This window comes from Oncorhynchus keta, chromosome 27 (assembly GCF_023373465.1).
Source record: "Oncorhynchus keta strain PuntledgeMale-10-30-2019 chromosome 27, Oket_V2, whole genome shotgun sequence".
NCBI lineage: Eukaryota > Metazoa > Chordata > Actinopteri > Salmoniformes > Salmonidae > Oncorhynchus > Oncorhynchus keta.
The window spans coordinates 13798859-13826316 of NC_068447.1; the positions used below are offsets into that span (position 1 = coordinate 13798859).

General features: G+C 42.5%; 1 protein-coding gene and 1 long non-coding RNA gene across 5 annotated transcripts in view; both read right to left on the reverse strand.

Annotated features, from left to right (window-relative positions):
- The window catches only part of gripap1 (GRIP1 associated protein 1), an 85215-nt gene that overhangs the window by 23928 nt on the left and 33829 nt on the right, over nucleotides 1-27458 (reverse strand). For 3 of the 4 annotated variants that reach the window (XM_052481717.1, XM_052481719.1, XM_052481718.1), the window contains 4 exons: nucleotides 26879-26978; nucleotides 17809-17942; nucleotides 15163-15279; nucleotides 13288-13381 (listed from right to left, as the gene is read on the reverse strand). In XM_052481717.1, coding sequence (XP_052337677.1) covers nucleotides 13288-13381; nucleotides 15163-15279; nucleotides 17809-17942; nucleotides 26879-26978 — 445 coding nt within the window. Of the gene's footprint in view, nucleotides 1-13287; nucleotides 13382-15162; nucleotides 15329-17808; nucleotides 17943-26878; nucleotides 26979-27458 lie in introns of those variants that run through there. The other variant, XM_052481720.1, reaches the window with a different exon arrangement.
- LOC127912454 (uncharacterized) lies at nucleotides 15636-17619 on the reverse strand. The gene is made up of 6 exons (XR_008082798.1): nucleotides 17498-17619; nucleotides 17300-17417; nucleotides 16659-16778; nucleotides 16461-16500; nucleotides 16261-16300; nucleotides 15636-16140 (listed from the first exon to the last, which is right to left on the reverse strand). It is a non-coding gene; the product is annotated as an uncharacterized LOC127912454 (long non-coding RNA).

Sequence of the window (27458 nt, forward strand, 5' to 3'; positions counted from 1 at the left end):
TCATTTTCAGGTCTTGCAATAGATTTCCAAGTAGATTAAAGTCAAAACTAGCTCGGCCACTCAGTAACATTCAGTCTTCTTTGGTCTTGTGTTTTAGGTTATTGTCCCGTTGAAAGATGAACTCATCTCCCAGTGTCTGATGGAAAGCAGACTGAACCAGGTTCTCCCGTAGCTCCAATCAGTCTCCGTTTTATCCTGAAAAACTCCACAGTCCTTAACGATTACCAGCATACCCATAACATGATGCAGTCACCACTATGCTTGAAAATATGGAGAGTGGTAGTCAGTAATGTGTTGTATTGAATTTGCCCCAAACACAATGCTTTGTATTCAGGACAAAAAGTGAATTGCTTTGCCTAATTTTTTGCAGTATTACTTTAGTGCCTTGTCGCAAAAAGGATGTACAGGCTTCCTTCTTTTCACTCTGTCAATTAGGTTAGTATTGAGGAGTAACTACAATGTTGTTGATCCATGCTCAGTTTTTCTCCTATCACAGTCATTAAACTCTGTAACTGTTTTAAAGTCACCATAGGCCTCATGGTGAAATCCCTGAGCACTTTCCTTCCTCTCCGGCAACTGAGTAAGGAAGGACGCCTGTATCTTTGTAGTGACTGAGTGTATTGATACACCATCCAAAGTGTAATTAATAACTTCACCATGCTCAAAGGGATATTCAATGTCTGTTTTTTTTTTTGCCATCTATCAACAGGTGTCATTCTCTGCCAGGCATTGGAAAACCTCCCTGGTCTGTGTCGTTGGATCTGTGTTTAAAAATCACTGCTCGACTGAGGGACCTTACAGATAATTGTATGTGTGGGTTACAGAGATGAGGTAGTCATTTAAAAAATCATGTTAAACAATATTATTGCACACAGAGCGAGTCCATGCAACTTATTAGGGCTTGTTAAGTAAATGTTTTCTCCTGGACTTATTTAGGCTTGCCATAACAAAGGGGTTTATTACTGGGGGGCGTTCTAGCGACACCTTGTGGCGAGCCGGGCGCCTGCAGGATGACCTCGGTTGTCAGTTGAACAGTGTTTCCTACGACACATTGGTGCAGCTGGCTTCCGGGTTAAGAGGGTGGGAGTGAATACTTTACTGTAGAATCATTCACACACTGTTAATGTGTGGAGAGTTTGGGGCTCATTACCAAGAAACCACTTCCACAAGCTGTGTAAGATTCCTCAGACAAGTGAATAAAATCACTAAGGAAAGTAGGTTGGAAAATTGATTAATTAAATAACTGTCAACATGTACATTACCATTAGCTACAAGAACATGACGTTATGCCACTTAGTTGCTGAAAGGACTATGTTACGATGCATGGTGCAGCAGAGCAGACAGGCAGTGTGTGTGTGCGGGTGTTGACCAGGTAGGCAACCAGGCACTAACATTACTGGGTGCTCCTCCTGTCCCGTTGCTGCCTGCGTCTCACCAGCAGGGCTGAGCAGAGGGCTGAGCAGAGGGCTGAGCAGAGGGCTGAGCAGAGGGCTGAGCAGAGGGCTGAGCAGAGGGCTGAGCAGAGGGCTGAGCAGAGGGCTGAGCAGAGGGCTGAGCAGAGGGCTGAGCAGAGGGCTGAGCCTGCTGCTGCATTATTGAAGATGAGTGTTGGGTTCACTGAGGCATGTCTGCATCCTGAATCATTTACATCCTGCTAATGTCAGCTCTCATCTACCACCAACGCCTTACTGCCTGCCTTCTACAGGTCAGGCCCCCATTCCTTAACCATGGCCTCTACAGCCTTCTCTGCTCTGTGGATCTGGCTGATGTTATGGGAGAGCAGGGTTTTTTACAAAATATATGTTTGTCCTGAATACAAAATGCTATGCCCCACCCTCACGCCTGTTGTACCAAAAAAACATCTGCAGTTGGCTGTAAATATGACCATTGTAAGATACGGTAGATCATTATAGGATCCAACTAATATCCGGTTTTGAGTGTCAGCTTTTATGGGCTTTCCTTTGCCAGATGTGTACATTTTCATATCTAGCAATGATACAATGTGCTTTTAAATATTTACACCATGCATCTTTTGAATACTCTGTAGTGGCACTGCTCTAGCTACCTTAAACAACATGCAAATAAGCCAAATCTCAAGTGAAAAGCAAAATTCTCTCTTCAAAGACATCGGCTAAGAATGTATTTTTTTCTCCCCCACTTCACCCCGTTGTTTACGCAGTCTGACAAGTCCAGGGAACAGGAGACCTTCAACCTTCAACCACATAGCACCACAATATTGGAAGATGACAGCCTTAACAGAATCTAGCCTGGCATTCCAATGTTAAATCATTCAGTCGTGAAAGGAAAAACAGGAGGAGAGAAAGAAGCCACATCATCTCTTATATGCGGGGGATGGAAGTCCAACCCACTTCCTCTAAATGAGGATGACTATGTTAAATAATGACCTCTTATTGTTAAAACCAAGGTTGTTACAGGGCACAAGAGGTACTAAGGATCCTACCTCCACCACTCTGCAAACTGGAGTCAGCGTGTGCCCGCGCGCGCACGCCAAGCACTGTCCCTTGAGAGATGAGCACAGACTTCTTTATTAGGTCATATCAACCTCAACTCATCTCTGAGCTAGAAAAACAGCACTACTGACCATTGGACTTCTAGGCTCAATCCCAATAACCTCCTTTAGCCCTTCCCCTCCACTTTGCGTGATTCAGCATCAAGTCGGAGTGGTGTTGAAAATTCAACATTGAATGAGAGGTCGTGTCGTGCCTTTTCAGGCCTCTAGTTGACCCTCCAAACGATGCGAATCGCAAATATAAGTAATTATAACTTAATAACAAATTGAAGATGGCGCTGTACTAGATGACCGCTAGCTCCGACCAAATTTAGCTTTTGTTTATTTTTAATTAAAAAAAAAAAAAAAAAATTATGTATCCGCTGTCATTTCTTACAACCGAGAATAACTTTGAACATCAGATTGGCAGTTAACTCAATTCTGGTTAACTTCAACTCATCTGTCCTGGGCTCTGTCTGTAATTCCAACTAACTTTTCGGGCTACCCAAGAGGAAATAACGACGTCACAGAGGCAAGAGAGATCCTGGTGAGATTAAGGTGAAGGAAGAACCGGAAACCTCTTCCCTCCATTCTATTGGCCAATGTACAGTCAGTTGATAATAAGATGGATGACCTCAGATCTCAGATTTGCTACCAACATGACTCTCGAAACAGAAATATTCTCAGCTTTTCTCAAACATGCCTCTCAGACAATATATGGGACTTATTTGACTTGTTCCTGTCCTCTGCCGTTGCCTCAAGGTTGTCTGCGGTACCCCTGTTCTTTAGCTATCCAACTCTATGGATTCTTCATTCACCGTCCCGACAGGACAGTGGAGTTGAGGAAATCGAGGGGGGATGGGTTTGCCTCTTCATCAACAACTGGTGTGCTGACTTGAGCAACGTTGAAGTCTTGACTAACTGTTCACCGTCTTGGAAAACCTTATGGTCAAATGCCAACCCCTTTACCTCCCGAGGGAGTTTTCAGCTGTTTTCAGCTATTGTGACTGTTGTATACATTCCACCTCAAAACAAGAAACATAACAAGCTGGCATTAAAGGAACTGTATGAGGCTATAACCAAGCAGGAAAACGTACATCCAGTGGCTGCTTTACTGGTTGCCGGCGATTTTAATTCAGCTTCATTGAAAGGCGTGATGCCCAACTACAACCAACACGCCTCCCTCGCCACTAGGGGAGATAAAGTCCTAGACTACCGTTAATCTACCCTCAAGCAAGCATACAAGGCCCTCCCTCGTCCGCCATTCGGCAAATCAGATCAGGTACTCCTGCTTCCTGTTTACAAGCACACGCTCAAACAGGAATTACCCCTGACTCGCTCCGTCGAGAAACGGTCTCCAGAATCAGAGATTATCCTACAGGGCTGCTTTGCTAGCACTAATTGGAATGTTTCGGGACTCCACCAATAACATCGACGAGCTAACCACCTCCGTCACCGGCTTCATTAGGAAATGCATCAGTGTTGTTGTCCCCACAGTTAAGGTTCGCTAAACTAAAGGATAGGGGTACTGCAGACAACCCTGAGGCAACGGCAGAGGACAGGAACAAGAAGTCCCGCTACGACCTCCACAGAGTCATCAAACGACAAAAGGACAATATAGAAGGTGGAATCTTATTACACAGGCTCCGACGTCCACAGCAGGGACTACAGCCCATTTCGAATTAGAAAGGAAGAGCCAGCTATGATCTGCCCAACAATGCCTCAACTAGACAAACTCAATGCAATTTATGCTAGCTTTGACATTAACATAGTGCAGAGTGTGAGGGCTGCCACCAACCCAGAAGATTTGGGTCCGAGCGAGATCACCCATTGGTTATGGCACACAACTCCATCATCCCAGACCCACTCCAATTTGCATACCAACAGATCCATAGACAACGCAATCTCAATTGCACTCCACACTGCCCTCACCCACCTAGATAAGAGGGTGTGTGCTTAGTCACTTCTTGTACTCCCTGTTCACCCAGGACTGCATGGCAACGCACGACTCCAACACCATCATCAAGTTTGCTGACGACAAGACGGTGGTAGGCGTGATCACCAGCGACAATGTCAGAGACCTGGCAGTGTGGGGCTGGATCAACCTCTCCCTCAACGCTAGTAAGACCGAGGATCGTGAACTACAGGAAACTGAGGGGCGAGCACACCTCCATCCACATTGACAGGGTGGCAGTGGAGCGGGTCGAGAGCTTCAAGTTCCTCGGTGTCCAAATCACTAAGAAGGCGTGGATCCAACTGAGGTCCTCCATTATCAACCACCCTCCAACTTTTCATTACATCATTTACAACTACTGTTGTCATTATCTGCTAAGAAAGTTCTTGCTCTATCATACTGGGCACATAATATGAAAGATACACAGATTAACTAAAAACACTAGCACTGCAAACACCCATTTTCCTTCTTCATCCCCCTTCTGAGACTGGCTGCCTGTTGAGAACAAGTAACAGGCCGAACCTCCCACCCACACAGCAACCACCACCTCTATATATTCCACACACCAGAATTCAGTATTTGATTCTATGATTGCCATCTGAGTGCACAAAAAAATCTTTGAAAATAAATGAATGACACAACTGTACCAAAAACTATTGAAGTTTATGTATTCAAATCTTAAATATTGGCAGGTTGATTTTCACAGCTGTTTCACAAGGTGTTCATTATTAATAAGTTGTAAGGTATCCTTTGATGTTATTTATTTGTTCCACATTATTCATTGTTGTATCCTAGGACCTACAATAGATCCATATATATTCAACTACAACGGTGTACTAATGAGCTATGAGATGTAAAAACAAACCATAATAGAGGACTAGTGAAATTATATTATTTCAGTGTAGACAAGGGAAGGGCAGGTTCAAATATGAACATGACAGCCAGACAAGCCAGTGTATGAATCAAACGGATTTGCACATGAATGGAGTGGAAATTAGCTGACTTCCTGGTCTGTAAGGTAAGTAACTTTAATGTGTCAAGCAGATTGCATGTTTTCTCTGCCATTTCCAAAACATAGCAATATTTAAGACATGGATTTCATGTTGTAATGTTAATAACACAGTACCCAAAAGTAGTTTGAAGTAATGTTTTCATTTCATTAGCTAAACAAAACCTGTATAAATAGTCAAATTGACACGGAAATCAGCCTGGTTTGCATAGTAATGATGAAAAGAACGTCATTAACGGCTGTAATGATTTCCAAAATTTGAATCATTAGGTCATCCCACCGCTGATATAGCAACGGACGCTAATAGTTTATCGAATCCCATTGCGACGTAGAGGGGGGCATTATTTGGCATGACAGGCCCTCAAATCCTCAAAAGGTTCTACAGCTATACCATTGAGAGCATCTTGACTGACTGCGTCACTGCTTGGTATGGCAAGAGCACTGGCGTCGATTGCATGGCGCTGCAGAGAGTGGTGCGGACAACCCAGTACCATCACTGGGGCCGAGCTCCTGGTCATCAAATCTGACTCCAACAGGCTCCTGAACAGCTTATCCCCATGCCATAAAACTGCTAAATAGCTAACTAAATGGCTACATGAACGATCTGAGTTGACCTTTGCATTTTGGACTGCACACAGGGCCATACATACTATGCACACATACTCCAACACACATACAAACACTCCATCGTTTGCTCTCACACACATAACATACACACACATTTACACTGACTCTACACACACCCAATCACATACAATCATCATATACGCTGCTGCTACTCTGTTTATCATATATCCTGATGCCTCGTCACCTCACCCCTATACATATCTACCTCTATCGCTCCAGTATCCCCGCACATTGTAAATATGGTACTGGTACTGACCCTATATATATATATAGTATGCTTACTTTAACGTGTTCTTCGTATTTCTATCTTATGTGTTTTTGTTCTACCTTGTTATTCTTAGTATTACATGATTATTCATTACTGTATTGTTGGGGTTAGAGTTTGCGTTTGACTGTACTTGTGCATATGACATTAAAACTAGAAACTCGAATCATGCAACAAAAAAAAGTACAGTTAAGAGGAATGTGTTAGTTAATGTTGAGAAATGCATATTTACGGAAATCGCTTTTTAATAAGCTAGCTGTCTAGCTAACATTAGCCAAGTAGCTTGCTGTATAGACGTTTCACATTCGTATGAATGTGTTGTATAATGTTTTAGGGACTCCTAAGCAAACCAGTAAACCAGGCTGTCATCAAGTTCAGTGGATGTAAATAATCTATACATCTAGCTAGCTACCTAAAGCATTTACTGCAAATTTAATGTACAATTTTGTAAGCTTGCCAACCCCTATCACAGAGTGATTTCATGTAACTTATGTGATTTGTTAAGCTAAATTTTACTCCTGAACTAATTTAAGTTTGCCTAAGCAAACTAAGCATTAAATTGTAACTTTTTTCAGTTCCACATCAAATTAACAACCATGAAAATAAAGTTCTCTCTTCTCTTTCTTGTGATGCGAGTCTCGAGACAATGCATTAAATCCCAGACAAAGCTTTAGCTAATACAGCGACTGAAATGACTGCAACATTTAAAGAGCTACAGTTAGTTTCAGAATGGCTGGCAAGGAATAAGTTAGTCCTAAATGTTTCAAAAACAAAAAGCATTGTATTTGGGACAAATTATTCACTAAACCTGAACTAAATCTTGTAATGAAAAATGTGGAAATTTAGCAAATTGAGGTGACTAAACTGCTTGGAATAACCCTAGATTGTAAACTGTCATGGTCAAAACATACTGTCACGGCTCCTCCTCTGCAGTGCAGGGGGCGGTTCCTCCTGCAGGCAGAGGAGGGTCGTTAGTGACTGGAGTCACCTGGGCTCAGGGTATTTAACCTGCTCCTCCAGGTATGATCCTGTTAATGTACACAAAGAGCTGACATTAATAATATGCATGTCAATCTCTGCTGGCTCAAAGTGAAAGAGAGATTGACTTCATCACTACTTATATTTATGAGATGTATTGACATGTTGAATGCACCAAGCTGTCTGCTTGTACAACTGGCACACAGCTCGGACACCCATGCATACCCCACAAGACATGCCAACAGAGGTCTCTTCACAGTCCCCAAGTCCAAAACAGACTACGGGAGGCGTACAGTACTACATAGAGCCATGACTACATGGAACTCTATTCCACATGAAGTAACTCATGCAAAGCAGTCAAAAAACAGATAAAAATACACCTTATGAAACAGAGGTGACTGTGAAGAGACACAGACACAAGTGTACACAAACACAGGCATAGACACAAACACAGGCATAGACACAAACACAGGCATAGACACAAACACAGGCATAGACACAAACACAGGCATAGACACAAACACAGGCATAGACACAAACACAGGCATAGACACAAACACAGGCATAGACACAAACACAGGCATAGACACAAACACAGGCGTAGACACAAACACAGGCGTAGACACAAACACAGGCATAGACACAAACACAGGCGTAGACACAAACACAGGCGTAGACACAAACACAGGCGTAGACACAAACACAGGCGTAGACACAAACACAGGCGTAGACACAAACACAGGCGTAGACACAAACACAGGCGTAGACACAAACACAGGCGTAGACACAAACACAGGCGTAGACACAAACACAGGCGTAGACACAAACACAGGCGTAGACACAAACACAGGCGTAGACACAAACACAGGCGTACACATGTAGACATGAATTTTGTGTTGTAGATATGTGGTAGTAGAGTAGTGTCCTAAGGGAACACAATGTGTTGTAGATATGTGGTAGTAGAGTAGTGGCCTGAGGGAACACAATGTGTTGTAGATATGTGGTAGTAGAGTAGTGTCCTAAGGGAACACAATGTGTTGTAGATATGTGGTAGTAGAGTAGTGGCCTGAGGGCACACAATGTGTTGTAGATATGTGGTAGTAGAGTAGTGGCCTGAGGGAACACAATGTGTTGTAGATATGTGGTAGTAGAGTAGTGGCCTGAGGGCACACAATGTGTTGTAGATATGTGGTAGTAGAGTAGTGGCCTGAGGGAACACAATGTGTTGTAGATATGTGGTAGTAGAGTAGTGGCCTGAGGGAACACAATGTGTTGTAGATATGTGGTAGTAGAGTAGTGGCCTGAGGGAACACAATGTGTTGTAGATATGTGGTAGTAGAGTAGTGGCCTGAGGGAACACAATGTGTTGTAGATATGTGGTAGTAGAGTAGTGGCCTGAGGGCACACAATATGTTGTAGATATGTGGTAGTAGAGTAGTGTCCTGAGGGAACACAATATGTTGTAGATATGTGGTAGTAGAGTAGTGTCCTGAGGGCACACAATGTGTTGTAGATATGTGGTAGTAGAGTAGTGTCCTGAGGGAACACAATGTGTTGTGATATGTTGTAACTGTATTGTAACGTTTTTAAAACTGCCTTCATTTTGCTGGACCCCAGGAAGAGACTGCCTTGGCAGCAGCTAATGGGGATCCATAATAAATACAAATAGATGCAACGGAAAGACAATGTATACCATTGAGCCCATTTCAGCCATTACCGGGGTGTGTTTGCCAGGTCATTAGAATCATTTCCACGGTCGTAGATTTAACGGGGGAAAACAGCAGGCGCGAGCAAGAAGAGTATGAAAGAGTCGCAGGAGTAAAATGAAAGCAATCAATCCAGCGAGATTTAAATGACAAGAGGATTCTGCACCCCTCCGTCAAAGGAAATAGACAGATCTTCAGGTGGGTGGGTCATGCGCGTTGCTAGCAGTACAACTCAATCTCCTTTTCTCTCTCCCTCTCTCTGAGATTCATTGAACTGGGTTATAGAAGAGGAGCACAGAAAGGATGCATCAGTCAAAGATAAAAGTGAATTTGAATACTTCCAAGATTTAAGCTAAATATTCAAAGTTTAAGCATAAATGTCAATGTGAAATGAGCTTTAAACACATGGTGTAGAGTAAAACACATTGCTTGGTTCAGAAATCTTGCCATTGTCCTTGCATCTTTCACCTCATATCTGTACTCTCTATGCCATGATTAACTTATGACACTTTTCAACAAACAAGCTCTCTTTTCAGTATCATGTAAGTAAGACTTGGCCTATATAAAAGTCTTAATAATTCAATCAATCATTGCAGTAGTTACGGTTAAGGGGGCACAGCATCTACAAAGAAAACGGTAATGATGAAAATATCCTCTCTAGCATCGCCAACAGGAGGACCGTTATGAAGATCAAGAGAAAACATCCAAGGGTGAACGAGAGCTTTATTTGAGAGTGAACTACTTCAAATGTTTTTTTGCTAATGCTTTCCTAAACGCATGCCCTGGAGTGTGCCCTCTGAGTGCAGTGCAGCACAGCCCTATCACGATGTTACAGGCCTTCACGAAACTAAAGCCTGATGATATCATTGAGCTTGAGTGCCTGCAGAGCTCACAATAAGGACGGCATTCCGACAGAGACCCAAGTCACTGATGACAAGTCCAGGTGGTGAAACTGGGTCAGTCTCTATTGAGCTTATGGTACGTTTTAAAGCCCATCTACATCAGTTTAATGTGAAATGTTGCTATGGTTGATGTTTTGGATCTGCGAAATATGCCATTTCGATTTGAATTTCTGAAACTGTCTTTACTACCTAGCCAGTAACACCACAGCTGGCATACTTAGCATGACTTTATTATGTTTCACTGTGCTAATCATTCAAAAAAAAGTGCTTGAATTTAATTCTGAATAGATTTTCTTGTAAACTCTGCCAGTTTTATATGGTAATGGAGCTCCATTTACCTCTCCACTCTACATAATGCCTCACGGACGTTAAATTAGCACGGATAATACCTAGAACGGAACTTGTGCTAATCTGGTCGAGGACAACAGCAGAACAGGGTGCAGAGGAATCTCAAATACACAGCCAGCCGAACCACCCGGACATTATTAAAAGAAAAAAACTAAATGTTAAGCAGAGCCCACAGCTTATCATGGAGTTATTAGTTTGAACAGAGAGCTGTTTCAAGTGTATCTGAGCGCTCCAATAGTGGCAAATTTAAAATCGAATTACCGTAAAATGTTAAACGCCAAATCTCAAATAGCCGCCTGTACCTTTTAATAGCCAAGCAATGGCAAACATTTCACCAAATAAACACGCCGTTTCAAATAAACGCCCTGTCTAAATTAATTATTTACAAAGTTAACATGAATTACCATTAATTGTTTGTTACACTAAATAATTCAGTAATGACAAAAAAATGCCATTTTAAATCCCCAGTAAGAAACTGCTAGCCATTGGCTACTAACAGCTGAGCACTGCTAGCTAACTGGTAACCATAACAATCAACTTCGGGAGTACAGACCCCTAGAAATCGGCCGATCAACCTCTAAGAACTGCTGAAAAAGCACAGTCAAGGAAAATAATTATTCTGTCAAGGACATTGACTCTATTTAGAAAAAACTAAATATACTAAGACATGATAACCGTGACAGTGTGTCAATGATAACACATAAGTGTTGAAGAATTTGCTGGAAGGGAATGCTGGAATTAAACAATTAACTATGCAAATTAGCAAAAGCTGTGTGTATTAAGGAAATAGAAGCCTGGCTGAAATAGAAGCCTGTCTCTAAAAAGTATCTGTTGTGTTCAGTGATTTAAGCACATAAACTTCAGGGATATTAATTTAAGTTTTACGGAATTATAAATAGGAACAGAAAAGCATTTAAGAGTGGATTATGAAAGCAATACAGTGAGTCCGGTTCAAATGTAATAATATAATTGAATAAATCCCCCACTGTGAAGGAGCAGGAGTGTCTATTTATGCAAGTAGTTAGAGAATAGGTTATTTACGGTGAAATACAATTTCTACTTTTGCCCTCGAGACATGAAACAAGATGAACTGGAATAATCAACAGTCAAGTCTAATCTTTAACTGCCCTTTGTTTTTTGGTTCCATAAACCATAAACTCACAACTCAAAAAATAAATTGCACAAACAGCGAAAATACGCTGTTACTTCCTAGTTGGGCTACATTTCAGCAGACAAAAGGAAAGTAAATCTTAACTGGCTTTAAAACTTACATTGCCGTTCAACAGACAAAATACTAAGCAAAATATGTAGGCATACAGTTCATTCGGAAAGTATTAAGACCCCTCGAGTTAGTCCACATTTTCTTATGTTAGTTGTATTTTAAAAGAGATTAAATAAATAGAAACATCAACCAACACACAATACCCCATAAGGACAAAGCGAAAACAGGTTTAGACATTTTTGCAAATGTAGTAAATATAAAAAACAGAAATACCCTATTTATGTCAGTATTCAGTCCATTTGCTATGAGACTGGAAATTATAATATAATAATATAATAATACATTGAGCTCAGGTGCATCCTGTTTCCATTGCTCATCCTTGAGATGTTTCTACAACTTGACTTAAGTCCAACCTGTGGTAATTTCTATTGAATGGACATGATTTGGAAAGGTTACACACACCTGTCTATATAAAAGGTCCCACAGTTGACAGCACATGTCAGAGCAAGAACCAAGTCATGAGGTTGAAAGAATAGTTCGTATAGCTCCAAGACAGGAATGTGTCGAGGCACAGATCTGGGGAAGGGAACTAAAAAATGTCCGCAGCATTGAAGGTCCCCAAGAACACAGTGGCCTCCATCCTTATTAAATGGAAGAAGTTTGGAACCACAAAGACTCTTCCTAGAGCTGACCGCACGGCCAAACTGAACAATCAGGGGAGAAGGGCCTTGGTAAGGGAGGTGACCAAGAACCAGATGGTCATTCTGACAGAGGTCCAGAGTTCCTCTGTGGAGATGGGAGAACCTTCCAGAAGAACAACCATCTGTGTAGCATTCCACCAATCAGGCCTTTATGGTAGTGGCCAGACTGAAGCCACTCCTCAGTAAAAGGCACATGACAGCCCGCTTAGAGAACTCTTAGACCATGAGAAACAAGATTCTCTGGTCTGATGAAACCAAGATTGAACTCTTTAGCATGAATACCAAGCCTCACGTCTAGAGGAAACCTGGCACCATCCCTATACTGAAGCATGGTGGTGGCAGCATCATGCTGTGGGGATGTTTTTCAGGGGCAGGAAGACTAGTCAGGATCAAGGGAATGATGAAGAACAGAGAGGTCATTGATAAAAACCTGCTCGAGAGCGCTCAGGACCTCAGACTGGGGCGAAGGTTCACCTTCCAAAAAAGACAACGACCCTTAGCGCACAGCCAAGACAATGCAGGAGTGGCTTCGGGATAAGTCTCAATGTCCTTGAGTGGCCCAGCCAGAGTCCGGACTTGAACCCGATCAAACATCTCTGGAGAGACCTGAAAATAGCTGTGCAGCGACGCTCCCCGTCCAACCTGACAGAACTTGAGAGGATCTGCAGAGAAGAATTGGAGCAACTCCCCAAATACAGGTGTGCCAAGCTTGTAGCATCATACCCAAGAAGACTCCCAAGGCTGTAATCACTGCCAAAAGGTGTTTTTATAAATGTGCAAACATTTCTAAAAACCTGTTTTTGCTTTGTCATTATGCGCTATTGTATAGATTGATGAGGGGAAAAAAAACACATTTTAATCAATTTTAGAATAAACTGTAATAAAATGTGGAGAAAGTCAAAGGGCCCAAATGCACTGTACTTAAAGTAGCTAGAAATATTTCATATATATTTCATAATATTACATTTCTTGAAAAAGAACGGTATTGAAAAACCATCCTGTGGCTATTTCCAATTCCCCCTGGTATACAGTATATACAGTATATCGCCCAAGCTCAGAACGTTACCTATCCTGCTGTCCATGACATAGGTCTCGATGATAGAACTTTTCTTACAGATGTCATCAGCCATGGAGGAGCAGCTGACCTCTAGGTGTTTCACCTGCAAGCACAGTAGAGACATATTAGATGCACCAGAACCACAGGAATACATACATACTGTATACAAAGCACCCGCCACAGCTACCAGCATGTACCAAGTCCATCAATCATCTCTCACACAGAGCGAGCGGGCGGTCGGGCGGGCGGGCGGGCGGGCAGGCAGGCAGGCAGTGTAAGAATAAAACATGATCTCAGGAAAAAATGTCCTAGGCTGCAAAACAGCCAGGCCAAGGCACGAAAACAGCAAAGCACGAAAACAAGCAAAAGGTTCCCGTTCAGTGCAGGTACAGACATATTCTGGTGCATTTCAAAGTGATTTAAAATCACCAGTAAAAGATGGCATCACAATTTCATTGGGAAGTAAATCAATTCTAGTGGCCCAAAAATAAGGATTCATCACTGCCGCAGACTCATAAATTGCAGAGAGGAACATTAACCTTATTCCACAACTTTCTTTTATGTCATCTCATTCTAAAATCATGGCCATTAATATGGAGTTGGTCCTCCCTTCGCTGCTTTAACAGCCTCCACTCTTCTGGGAAGGCTTTCCACTAGATGTTAGAACATCGCTGCTTTAACAGCCTCCACTCTTCTGGGAAGGCTTTCCACTAGATGTTAGAACATTGCTGCTTTAACAGCCTCCACTCTTCTGGGAAGGCTTTCCACTAGATGTTAGAACATTGCTGCTTTAACAGCCTCCACTCTTCTGGGAAGGCTTTCCACTAGATGTTAGAACATTGCTGCTTTAACAGCCTCCACTCTTCTGGGAAGGCTTTCCACTAGATGTTAGAACATTGCTGCTTTAACAGCCTCCACTCTTCTGGGAAGGCTTTCCACTAGATGTTAGAACATTGCTGCTTTAACAGCCTCCACTCTTCTGGGAAGGCTTTCCACTAGATGTTAGAACATGGCTGCTTTAAAAGCCTCCACTCTTCTGGGAAGGCTTTCCACTAGATGTTAGAACATTGCTGCTTTAACAGCCTCCACTCTTCTGGGAAGGCTTTCCACTAGATGTTAGAACATTGCTGCTTTAACAGCCTCCACTCTTCTGGGAAGGCTTTCCACTAGATGTTAGAACATTGCTGCGGGGACTTTTAGCATTTAGCCACAAGAGCGTAAGTGAGGTCGGGCACTGATGTAGTGCAATTAGGTCTGGCTCGCAGTCGGCGCTCCAATTCATCCCAAAGATGTTCGATGGGGTTGAGGTCAGGGCTGAGTGCAGGCCAGTCAAATTCTTACACACCAATCTCGACAAACCATTTCTGTATGGACCTCGCTTTGTGCACGGGGGCTTTTTAAAGCTGAAACAGGAAAGAGCCTTCCCCAAACTGTTGCCAAAAAGTTGGAAGCACAGAATCGTCTAGAATGTCATTGTATGATGTAGCGTTAAGATTCTATACCTGTCGTGTGTCGCTGAATTAGCCAAAAAAGGGGTGTCCACATAATTTTGGCCATGTAGTGAGTATATATAGATAGTAGTATGGTATAGAGTAGTATAATAGTATATTGTAACCTGGGTGGATCGAGCCCTGAATGCTGATTGGCTGACAGCCATGTTATATCAGACCGTATACAATGGGTATGATAAAACATGTATTTTTACTGCTCCAACTACATTGGTAACCATTTTATAATAGCAACAAAGCACTTTGTGATATATATTGTGATATATGGCCAATATACCACAGCTAAGTGCTGTGTCCACACCTCCTCGAGCCCTTGCTGGTTATGTATACACTAGTATTATATTATAACTAAGTATGAATAGCGTAGAGATTCTACCTTCTCCTCCAACATCCACTTCTCCTGCTGCACCCCAGCCAGCCTCTGGAACAGCTCCCCAACCTCATCATCAGACAGGTCAGCAGGCCGCTGGGACTGGGGGCTGCCACTGGTGGACTGAGGACACACAGGACCAGACAGCACTGTTACACCTTCCCTACATGAACTTAGAGACAGAGTCAGACGGAGCGAGAAGCTTATTTTGTGCAATCCGTTTATTATACTTCTCTCTTTATCAGTGACTGGGAGCTTGACAAGTCTAATGGAACAAGCTTATCTCTGTATTATACACACAGACCTGGAATACGTATTTGATCTGTTCAGTGGAAACAATTGGAGGATTCTAAATTGTATGGTTGAGAGATTTTTTTCTCTCCGTCTTTCCCCTTCCTTAACAATCCACATCCCTGGCAGAGAAACATTCCAGAACATGTATTTATTCAAAGGATTCTAATTATAGTATCCACATTTTTTACAAAGCTATTCATAGCAGAGGAGCACATAAACATGAAATGCATGTGAGCTCCCTGTTGAGCTACCTATCATGACTGTGGTTGCTGAACGTTCAGCCTCTCATCTCTGCCTCAGTGTGTACTGTTTGTGGTTTGTACTCTGTTCAGTTACCAACGCAATGTAAGAGGTAGTGTGTGTTGCTGCAGACAACATCATTGGTTCTCTTTGTGGTTCCATACATCAAAACATTTCTCGTTATTCAATGGGTGGATTATGCAGTTTCATAACTCTTTCCCACCTCATTTGTGCTCTTTACTGTCAAACATCGATCTCGTCAATACTCTGCGTACCATTGCTTTCACAAACTACATTGTATGTGCCTTGGCCAGTTCTGTGGACCCGGGTGCAGACTTGGTTTCCCGTCTCTAGCTGACTAGTGTAGTGTACTTTGTTGGTGCTTTGATGACAGATGTAGTGTACAGTGCCTTGTTGATGCTCTGTGCTGACTGATGTAGTCTACAGTACCTTGTTGATGCTCTGTGCTGACTGGTGTAGTCTACAGTACCTTGTTGATGCTCTGTGCTGACTGATGTAGTCTACAGTACCTTGTTGATGCTCTGTGCTGACAGATGTAGTCTACAGTACCTTGTTGATGCTCTGTGCTGACTGATGTAGTGTACAGTACCTTGTTGATGCTCTGTGCTGACAGATGTAGTCTACAGTACCTTGTTGATGCTCTGTGCTGACAGGTGTAGTCTACAGTACCTTGTTGATGCTCTGTGCTGACAGATGTAGTCTACAGTACCTTGTTGGTGCTCTGTGCTGACAGATGTAGTCTACAGTACCTTGTTGATGCTCTGTGCTGACTGATGTAGTGTACAGTACCTTGTTGATGCTCTGTGCTGACAGATGTAGTCTACAGTACCTTGTTGGTGCTCTGTGCTGACTGATGTAGTGTACAGTACCTTGTTGGTGCTCTGATAAATGATGTAGTCTACAGTGCCTTGTTGATGCTCTGTGCTGACTGGTGTAGTCTACAGTACCTTGTTGATGCTCTGTGCTGACTGGTGTAGTCTACAGTACCTTGTTGGTACTCTGTGCTGACTGGTGTTGTCTACAGTACCTTGTTGGTGCTCTGTGCTGACTGGTGTAGTCTACAGTACCTTGTTGGTGCTCTGTGCTGACTTACAGACCTTGTTGATGCTGTGACTGATGTACAGTACCTTGTTGGTGCTCTGATAAATGATGTAGTCTACAGTGCCTTGTTATGCTCAGACTGGTGTAGTCTACAGTACCTTGTTGACTGATGTAGTCTACAGTACCTTGTTGGTGCTCTGTGCTGACTGATGTAGTGTACAGTACCTTGTTGATGCTCTGTGATGACAGATGTAGTCTACAGTACCTTGTTGGTGCTCTGTGCTGACTGGTGTAGTCTACAGTACCTTGTTGATGCTCTGCGCTGACTGGTGTAGTCTACAGTACCTTGTTGGTACTCTGTGCTGACTGGTGTTGTCTACAGTACCTTGTTGGTGCTCTGTGCTGACTGGTGTAGTCTACAGTACCTTGTTGATGCTCTGTGCTGACTGATGTAGGTAGTGTACAGTACCTTGTTGGTGCTCTGATAAATGATGTAATCTACAGTGCCTTGTTGATGCTCTGTGCTGACTGGTGTAGTCTACAGTACCTTGTTGATGCTCTGTGCTGACTGATGTAGTGTACAGTACCTTGTTGGTGCTCTGATAAATGATGTAGTCTACAGTACCTTGTTGATGCTCTGTGCTGACTGGTGTAGTCTACAGTACCTTGTTGGTGCTCTGTGCTGACTGATGTAGTGTACAGTACCTTGTTGATGCTCTGTGATGACAGATGTAGTCTACAGTACCTTGTTGGTGCTCTGTGCTGACTGGTGTAGTCTACAGTACCTTGTTGATGCTCTGTGCTGACTGGTGTAGTCTACAGTACCTTGTTGGTGCTCTGATAAATGATGTAGTCTACAGTACCTTGTTGATGCTCTGTGCTGACTGATGTAGTGTACAGTACCTTGTTGGTGCTCTGATAAATGATGTAGTCTACAGTACCTTGTTGGTGCTCTGATAAATGTAGTCTACAGTACCTTGTTGATGCTCTGTGCTGACTGGTGTTGTCTACAGTACCTTGTTGGTGCTCTGTGCTGACTGGTGTAGTCTACAGTACCTTGTTGATGCTCTGTGATGTGGCTCCCTCCTTCATGATCTCCCCGTAGCTGAAGGACGAGACACTGCTGTTATCTCCCCTCTGCTGCTTAGGACTAGGACAGCTGATCTCTGACAACACCAGCTCTTCCAGGCCTGGAAACACACACAAACACTCTCTCAATGGGGGAGTCTTACTGAGGAATTACAGCTGAAGTAATTATTTCTAAGTGGTGAAAAAAGTAGTCACCAAACACCTTTTGACGTGGTTAATATTCCCTTTCAGGACAAAGCAAGGGTACCCTGCTAACCATTTCAACCCGCTTACGTATGGCTGGTTTTCATAAGCTGCATTACTGTCCTCCCAACTGTAACTACAGAACATTGTCTACCACCAACATCCATTATGTGGCTTGGATAAGGAAACAAACACAGTAATTAAGTTAGGACCCAGGGCATTGTGCATAGAGGGAAGCCTCAGTCCGTAGGCACTTATGGATTTCCCATAGAAAACTAATGGCTGCTGTGGGAAGAACTTCTTGGCAGGCGTATATACAGTTGAAGTGGGAAGTTTACATACACTTAGGCTGGAGTCATTAAAACTCGTTTTTCAACCACTCCACAAATTTCTTGTTAATAAACTATAGTTTTGGAAAGTTGGTTAGGACATCTACTTTGTGCATTACACAAGTAATTTTACCAACAATTGTTTACAGACAGATCATTTAACTTATAATTCACCGTATCACAATTCCAGTGGGTGAGAAGTTTACATACACTAAGTTGACTGTGCCTTTAAAACAGCTTGGAAAATTATGTCATGGCTTTAGAAGCTTCTGATAGGCTAACTGACATCATTTGAGTCAATTGGAGGCATACCTGTGGATGTATTTCAAGGCCTACCTTCAAACTAAGTGCCTCTTTGCTTGACATCATGGGAAAAATCTAAAGAAATCAGCCAAGACCTCAAAAATAATTGTAGATCTCCAAAAGTCTGGTTCATACTTGGGAGCAATTTCCAAAACGCCTGAAGGTACCACGTTCATATGAACAAACAATAGTACACATGTATAAACACCACGGGACCACGCAGCCGTCATACCGCTCAGGAAGGAGACGTGTAAGTCGCTCTGGATAAGAGCGTCTGCTAAATGACTTAAATGTAAATGTAAATGTGTTCTGTGTCCTGGAGATGAACATACTTTGGTGCGAAAAGTGCAAATCAATCCCAGAACAACACCAAAGGACCTTGTGAAGATGCTGGAGTAAACAGGTGCAAAAGTATCTATATCCACAGTAAAACTAGTCCTCTATCGACATAACCTGAAAGGCTGCTCAGCAAGGAAGAAGCCACTGCTCCAAAACCGCCATAAAAAGCCAGACTATGGTTTGCAACTGCACGTGGGGACAAAGATTGTACTATTTGGAGAAATGTCCTCTGGTCTGATGAAACATAAATAGAACTGTTTGGCCATGATGACCATTGTTATGTTTGGAGGGAAAAGGGGGAGGCTTGCAAGCCGAAGAACATCATCCCAACCATGAAGCACAGGGGTGGCATCATCATGCTGTGGGGGTGCTTTGCTACAGGAGGGATTGGTGCACTTCACAAAATATATGACCCCAAGCATACTTCCAAAGTTGTGGCATAATGGCTTAAGGACAACAAAGTCAAGGTATTGGAGTGGCCATCACAGAGCCCTGACCTCAAGCCTATAGAACATTTGTGGGCAGAACTGAAAAAGTGCGTGCGAGTAAGAAGGCCTACAAACCTGACTCAGTTACACCAGCTCTGTCAGGAGGAATGGGACAAAATTCACCCAACTTATTGTGGGAAGCTTGTGGAAGGCTACCTGAAAATGTTGACCCAAGTTAAACAATTTAAAGGCAATGCTACCAAATACTAACTGAGTGTATGTAAACTTCTGACCCAGTGGGAATGTGATGAAAGAAATAAAAGCTGAAATAAATCATTCTCTCCACTACTATTCTGACATTTCACATTCTTAAAATAAAGTGGTGATCCTAACTGACCTAAGACAATGAATCTTTACTAGGATTAAATGTCAGGAATTGTGAAAAACTGAGTTTAAATATATTTGGCTAAGGTTGATGTAAACTTCTGACTTCAACTGTATGTAGGTATCTACTAACTTAGGACCCTTCTGGACTGGTGTTGGGTACAGTACCCTTCTGGACAGAGATAACTCTCCCTACTTTTAAATGTCTGATTCTCAACATTCTGTAGAGAAACCATTAAACATTTAAGACCAGCTGGTAAATTATACATGGCCCAAAAGAGGCCCTGGCATCACCAACAACCTACGGAGAGGAAGTAAGAGCATGCATTGCTCTGTGGCACATTTTAAGAGGGGGCGCAACATAAAATATTACGATATCTTAATCTCATTGACCGTGTGTTTGGGGTGAGGTGGGGGGTGAAGGGGCTGTCCCCACAGTACTAAATGTTTTTAATATACCACACTTTACTGAGAAAAACACAGGTACTGCAGTGGTTGTTTTTCTGTTTCTCATCTTTGGGTGCCACATGTTCACTTTCTTTGTAAAAACAACAGGAACATTCAGAAGGTGACATCATGTTAATGGAGAGGTGTGGCATAAACCACTTGCCAGTTGGTAAGTAAATATTTAATCCTCACTAGCTCTACATATCAATATCACGTTCAACAATCAGCTGCTCACCCATATATTTAGAAACACAAGTGTCTCTAGAAGCTAAGGGACAATAACACCGTAGGTTCCAAGCCATTAACATTTCTAAACATATTTTACTTCTTCAATGTCTCGAACAATTCACACTCTCAGTTATAGATGCTGTATGATATTGGTGAACAATGTACCTCTTTGCCTCATTTTCCCCTGCCTGTAGCAAACCACACTGCGGACATGGAGGTTGTCATCTCTGCAGACTCACTTCCGGTGCTAAATGTTTCATGTCTGTGATGATGTAACATACGCTGCATCATAGTTCAGGGCATGAAAGGATGTCCTTCAAACCCAGTCAACCCCCCCCCCCAAACACCAACGCATATTTCACATAGAACATGTAGCTGAAGAGCCTTCAGAAACTATTCCCACCCCTCGACTTAATATACATTCTTGTGTTACAGCCAGAATTCAAAATGGATTAGATGTATATTTTATGTCATCCATTTACGCACAACATCCCATAATGACAGCGTGAAAACGTGTTTTTAGAAATGTTTCAAGTTTCACATTTATTGAAAACAGAAATTGTATTTACATAACTATTCACAAGCCTGAATCGGTACATTGTAGCAGCAACATTTCTGGGAAACGCGATAACCAATAAGAGTCTAAACCCCATCTAAGCCAGGGGCACTGAATAACAGATTCACTATATAAAACTGGAAGTTTATTCTGAAGTGTCTGTCCTATATCTGAGAGATAAATATATGTAAAAATGTGTTACATACAGTACCAGTCAAAAGTTTGGTCACACCTACTCACACCTTTTTATTTGTACCATTTTCAACATTGTAGAATGACAGCGAAGACATAACTATGAAATAATAGATATGGAATCATGTAGTAACCAAAAGTGTTAAAATATTAAATGTATTTTAATTTGTTAGATTCTTCAAAGTAGCCACCCATTGCCTTGATGACTGCTTTGCACACTATTGGCACTCTCTCAACCAGCTTGATGAGGTAGTCACCTGGAATGCATTTCAATTAACAGGCCTGCCTTTTCTTTCCTTCTTAATGCATTTGAGTATATGGGTATACAGAACATAGCCTTATTTGGTAAAATACCAAGTCCATATTACCGCAAGGACAGCTCAAATAAGCAAAGAGAAATTACAGTCCATCATTACTTTAAGATGTGAAGGTCAGTCAATTTGGAAAATGTCAAGAAATTTTCCAGTTTCTTCAAGTGAAGTTGCAAAAACCATCAAGCGCTACGATGAAACTGTCTCTCAAGAGGACCGCCACAGGAAAGGAAGACCCAGAGTTACCTCTGCTGCAGAGGATAGGTTTCATTAGAGTTACCAGCCTCAGAAATTGCAGCCCAAATAAATGCTTCAGAGTTCAAGTAACAGACATCTCAACATCAACTGTTCAGAAGACACAGTGTGAATCAGTGGAAATCTGTTCTTTGGTCTGAAGAGTCCAAGTTTGAGATTTTTGGTTACAACCGTTGTGTCTTTGTGAGACGCAGAGTTGGTGAACGGATGATCTCCACATGTGTGGTTCCCACCGTGAAGCATGGAGGAGGAGGTGTGATGGTGCTTTGCTGGTGACACTGTAATTTATTTAGAATGCAAGGCAGACTTAACCAGCATGGCTACCACAGCATTCTGCAGTGACACGCCTTCCCATCTCGTTATCGCTTAGTGGGACTATCATTTGTTTTTCAACAGGACAATGAGCCAACACACCTCCAGGCTGCGTAAGTGCTATTTGACCAAGAAGGAGAGTGATGGAGTGCTGCATCAGATGACCTGACCTCCACAATCGACTGACCTCAACCCAATTGAGATGATTTGGGATGAGTTGGACCGCAGCCGAGAAGTGCTCAGCATATGTGGGAACTCTTTCAAAGCTGTTGGAAAAGTATTCCAGGTGAAGCTGGTTGAGAGAATGCAAAGAGTGCGGTCCTCAAGGCAAAGGGTGGCTACTTTGAAGAATCTCAAATAAAGAATATATTTTGATTTGTTAAACACTTTTGGTAACTACATGATTCCATATGCGTTATATCAAAGGTTTGATGTCTTCACTATTATTCTACAATGTAGAACATAGTACAAATAAAGGAAAACCCTTGAATGAGTAGGTGTGTCCAAAGTTGACTGGTAGTGTGTATGTATATATATATATATATATAGCTCAAAAAAATAAAGGGAACACTTAAACAACACAATGTAACTCCAAGTCAATCACACTTCTGTGAAATCAAACTGTCCACTTAGGAAGCAACACTGATTGACAAATTTCACATGCTGTTGTGCAAATGGAATAAACAACAGGTGGAAATTATAGGCAATTAGCAAGACACCCCCAATAAAGGAGTGGTTCTGCAGGTGGTGACCACAGACCACTTCTCAGTTCCTATGCTTCCTGGTTGATGTTTTGGTCACTTTTGAATGCTGGCGGTGCTTTCACTCTAGTGGTAGCATGAGACGGAGTCTACAACCCACACAAGTGGCTCAGGTAGTGCAGCTCATCCAGGATGGCACATCAATGCGAGCTGTGGCAAGAAGGTTTGCGATGTCTGTCAGCGTAGTGTCCAGAGCATGGAGACGCTACCAGGAGACAGGCCAGTACATCAGGAGACGTGGAGGAGACTGTAGGAGGGTAACAACCCAGCAGCAAGACCGCTACCTTCGCCTTTGTGCAAGGAGGAGCACTGCCAGAGCCCTGCAAAATGACCTCCAGCAGGCCACAAATGTGCATGTGTCTGCTCAAACGGTCAGAAACAGACTCCATGAGGGTGGTATGAGGGCCCGACGTCCACAGGTGGGGGTTGTGCTTACAGCCCAACACCGTGCAGGACATTCGGCATTTGCCAGAGAACACCAAGATTGGCAAATTCGCCACTGGCGCCCTGTGCTCTTCACAGGTGAAAGCAGGTTCACACTGAGCTCATGTGACAGACGTGACAGAGTCTGGAGAAGCCGTGGAGAACGTTCTGCTGCCTGCAACATCCTCCAGCATGACCAGTTTGGCGGTGGGTCAGTCATGGTGCGGGGTGGCATTTCTTTGGGGGGCCACACAGCCCTCCATGTGCTCGCCAGAGGTAACCGGACTGCCATTAGGTACCGAGATGAGATCCTCAGACCCCTTGTGAGACCATATGCTGGTGCGGTTGGCTATGGGTTCCTCCTAATGCAAGTCAATGCTAGACCTCATGTGGCTGGGAGTGTGTCAGCAGTTCCTGCAAGAGGAAGGCATTGATGCTATGGACTGGCCCGCCCGTTCCCCAGACGTGAATCCAATTGAGCACATCTGGGACATCATGTCTCGCTTTAGGCCAGGTCTGGGAGGAGATCCCTCAGGAGACCATCCGCCACCTCATCAGGAGCATGCCCAGGCGTTGTAGGGAGGTCATACAGGCATGTGGAGGCCACACACAGTAATGAGCCTCATTTTGAATTGTTTTAAGGACATTACATCAAAGTTAGATCAGCCTGTAGTGTGGTTTTCCACTTGAATTTTGAGTGTGACTCCAAATCCAGACCTCTATGGGTTGATACATTTGATTTCCATTGATCATTTGTGTGATTTTGTTGTCAGCACATTCAACTATGTAAAGAAAAAATTAATTAAGAATACTTAATTGATTCAGATCTAGGATGTGTTATTTTAGTGTTCCCTTTATTTTTTTGAGCAGTATATATATATATCTCAGTTGAAGTCAGAAGTTAACATACACCTTAGCCAAATACATTTAAACTCAGTTTTTACAATTCTTGACATTTAATCCTAGTACAAATTCCCTGTCCTAAGTCAGTTAGGACCACCACTTTATTTTAAGAATGTGAAATGTCAGAATAAATAGTAGAGAGAATGATTTATTTCACATTCTCAGTTGGTCACAAGTTTACATACACTCAATTAGTATTTGGTAGCATTGCCTTTAAATAGTTTACTTTGGGTCAAACGTTTCAGGTAGCCTTCCACAAGATTCCTACAATAGGTTTGGTGCATTTTGGCCCATTCCTCATGACAGAGCTGGTGTAACTGAGTCAGGTATGTAAAGCCTCCTTGCATGCACAAGTTATGCCCACAAATTTTCTATAGGTTTCAGCTCAGGGCTTTGTGATGGCCACTCAAATACCTTGAATTTGTTGTCCTTAAGCCATTTTGCCACAACTTTGGAAGTATGCTTGGGGTCATTATCCATTTTGAAGACCCATTTGCGACCAAACTTTAAGACATGAGATGTTGCGTCTATATATATCCACATAAGTTTCCTTCCACATGATACCATGTATTTTGTGAAGTGCACCAGTCCCTCCTGCAGCAAAGCACCACCACAACATGATGCTGCCAACCCCGTGCTTCACGGTTGGGATGGTGTTCTTCGGCTTGCAAGCCTCCCCCTTTTCCCTCCAAACATAACAATGGTCATTATGTCTTTTTTGGGCAGTTTTGGAGCCGTGGCTTCTTCCTTGCTGAGCGGACTTTCAGGTTATGTCGATAGAGGACAAGTTTTACTGGGGATATAGATACTTTGGTACCGGTTTACTCCAGCATCTTCACAAAGTCCTTTGCTGTTGTTCTGGGATTGACTTGCACTTTTCGCGCCAAAGTACATTCATCTCTAGGAGAGAGAACGCGTCTCTGTCCTGAGCGATATGATGGCTGCATGGTCCAATGGTGTTAATACTTGCGTACTATTGTTTGTACAGATGGACATGGTACCTTCAGGCGTTTGGAAATTGCACCCAAGGATGAACCAGACTTGTGGAGGTCTACAATTTTTTCTGAGGTCTTGGCTGATTTCTTTTGATTTTCCCATGATGTCAAGCAAAGAGGCACTGCGTTTGAAGGTAGGCCTTGAACTACATCCACAGGTACACCTCCAATTGACTCAAATGATGCAAATTATCAGAAGCTTCTAAAGCCATGACATAATTTTCTGGAATTGTCCAAGCTGTTTAAAGGCACAGTCAACTTAGTGTATGTAAACTTCTGACCCACTGGAATTGTGATACAGTGAATTATAAGTTTAATAATCTGACTGTAGACTATTGTTGGAAATATTACTTGTGCCATGTATAAAGTAGATGTCCTAACTGACTTGCCAAAAACATAGTTTATTAACAAGAAATTTGTGGAGTGGTTGAAAAACTAGTTAATGACTCCAACTGTGTGTGTGTGTGTCTGAGTTTTCTATTATCTCCTAGATATAGGACTAGTGATTTACTTTTTCACTTTCATTTTTGCCATTTATGAATGTGTTTCTATGGGATATAGTAGTAAAGGCCAAATGTAATATTTTATCAAATCATTTTTTAAATATTTTTTATAGCTAAAGGGCTCCTAAAATTCTAAACCCAATAGTTAAATGATCCATGGTACGACCATCTTAAAACAATTCCATATATCAGCTTAGAACCCCCACTACAGCGTAGACTTAAGAACGATTACAAGCATACCCATAACATGACGCAGCCACCACTATTCTTTAAAATGTGGAGAGCGGCACTCAGTAATGTGTTGAAATGCATTTGCCACAAACAACACTTTGTATTCAGGACAAATTGTTCATTGCTTTGCCACATGTTTTGGAGTATTACTTTAGTGCAGGATGTACAGGCTTCCTTCTTTTCACTCTGTCATTTAGGTTAGTATTGTGGAGTAGCTACAATGTTGTTGATCCATCCTCAGTTTTCTCCTATCACAGCCATTAAACTCTTAACTGTTTTAAAGTCACCATTGGCCTCATTGTGAAATCCCTAAGCAGTTTCCTTCCTCTCCGGCAACTGAGTTAAGAAGGACGCCTGTATCTCTTTAGTGACTGGGTGTAGTGACTTTGGATGATACACCATCCAAAGTGTAATTAATAACTTCACCATGCTCAAAGGGATATTCAATGTCTGTTTTTGTTTTGTTTTTACCCATCTACCAATTGGTGCCCTTTTTGCAAGACATTGGAAAACCACTCTGTTTTTTTGGTTGAATCTGTGCTTGAAATTCACTGCTCGACTGAGGGACCAGAGGAGGGAGTCATTCACAAATCGTGTTTAAACACTATGCAACTTAAGTGACTTGTTAAGCACATTTTTACCCCTAAAATGATTTAGTCTGGCCATAACAAAGGGGTTGAATAGTTATTGACCCAAGATATTTTAGCTTTTCATTTTTTAAATTTAATTTGTAAAAATGTCAAAGAACATAATTCCATTTTGACATCATGGGGTATTGTGTGTAGGTCAGTGACCCCAAAAATAATGGTGTGTTGTATTCAGGCTGTAACACAACAACATTTGGAGAATGTCGAGGGGTTTGAATACTTTCTGATGGCCTCATATAGTGGTTTATATAAACTTTTGCCTGATGACGTAACATGTGTGTAGGTCAAGCAGGTTGTCTCCTCTCACCTGTCCTGGTCTTAGTGTTGGTGAGGATCTCCTGTAGCCGCTCCTGGAGTTTATCAGCTCTCTTCCTCTCTAGCTGTAGCTGCCTCTTCAAGTCTTTCAGCTACAAACAACATTACAAAGCCCATGAGAGGAGAGTACACTACTTCATTTGAAAAACACTGCAGCATGTTTTCATTTTCTCTATGCATAGACAACAGCATACGACTCAGGCAGAGGCAAAAGTCATCTTAGACAAGCATCTGATTAAGACCAAGAAAACAATCAAATAAGATGAACCATCCTACCCTGAAAACTATTTAGATTGTGGCTGGAAAAAGGAGCTACAGAAAGCTCTTACGACCCCTACGCCTTACGACCCTTACGGCTCAGGCAAGCTTACAATTATCTGCAGAACAAATACTTCTCAAGGCAGGCAGGCATCTGATAAGTGGTTACAAAGGGATCCTGAGTGGCGCAGAGGTCTAAGGAACTGCTTCGCAGCCCAGGTTTGGTCCCGGGCTGTATCACAACCGGCCGTGATCGGGAGTCCCATAGGGTGGCACACAATTTGCCCAGCGCGTCATCCGGGTTAGGGGAGGGT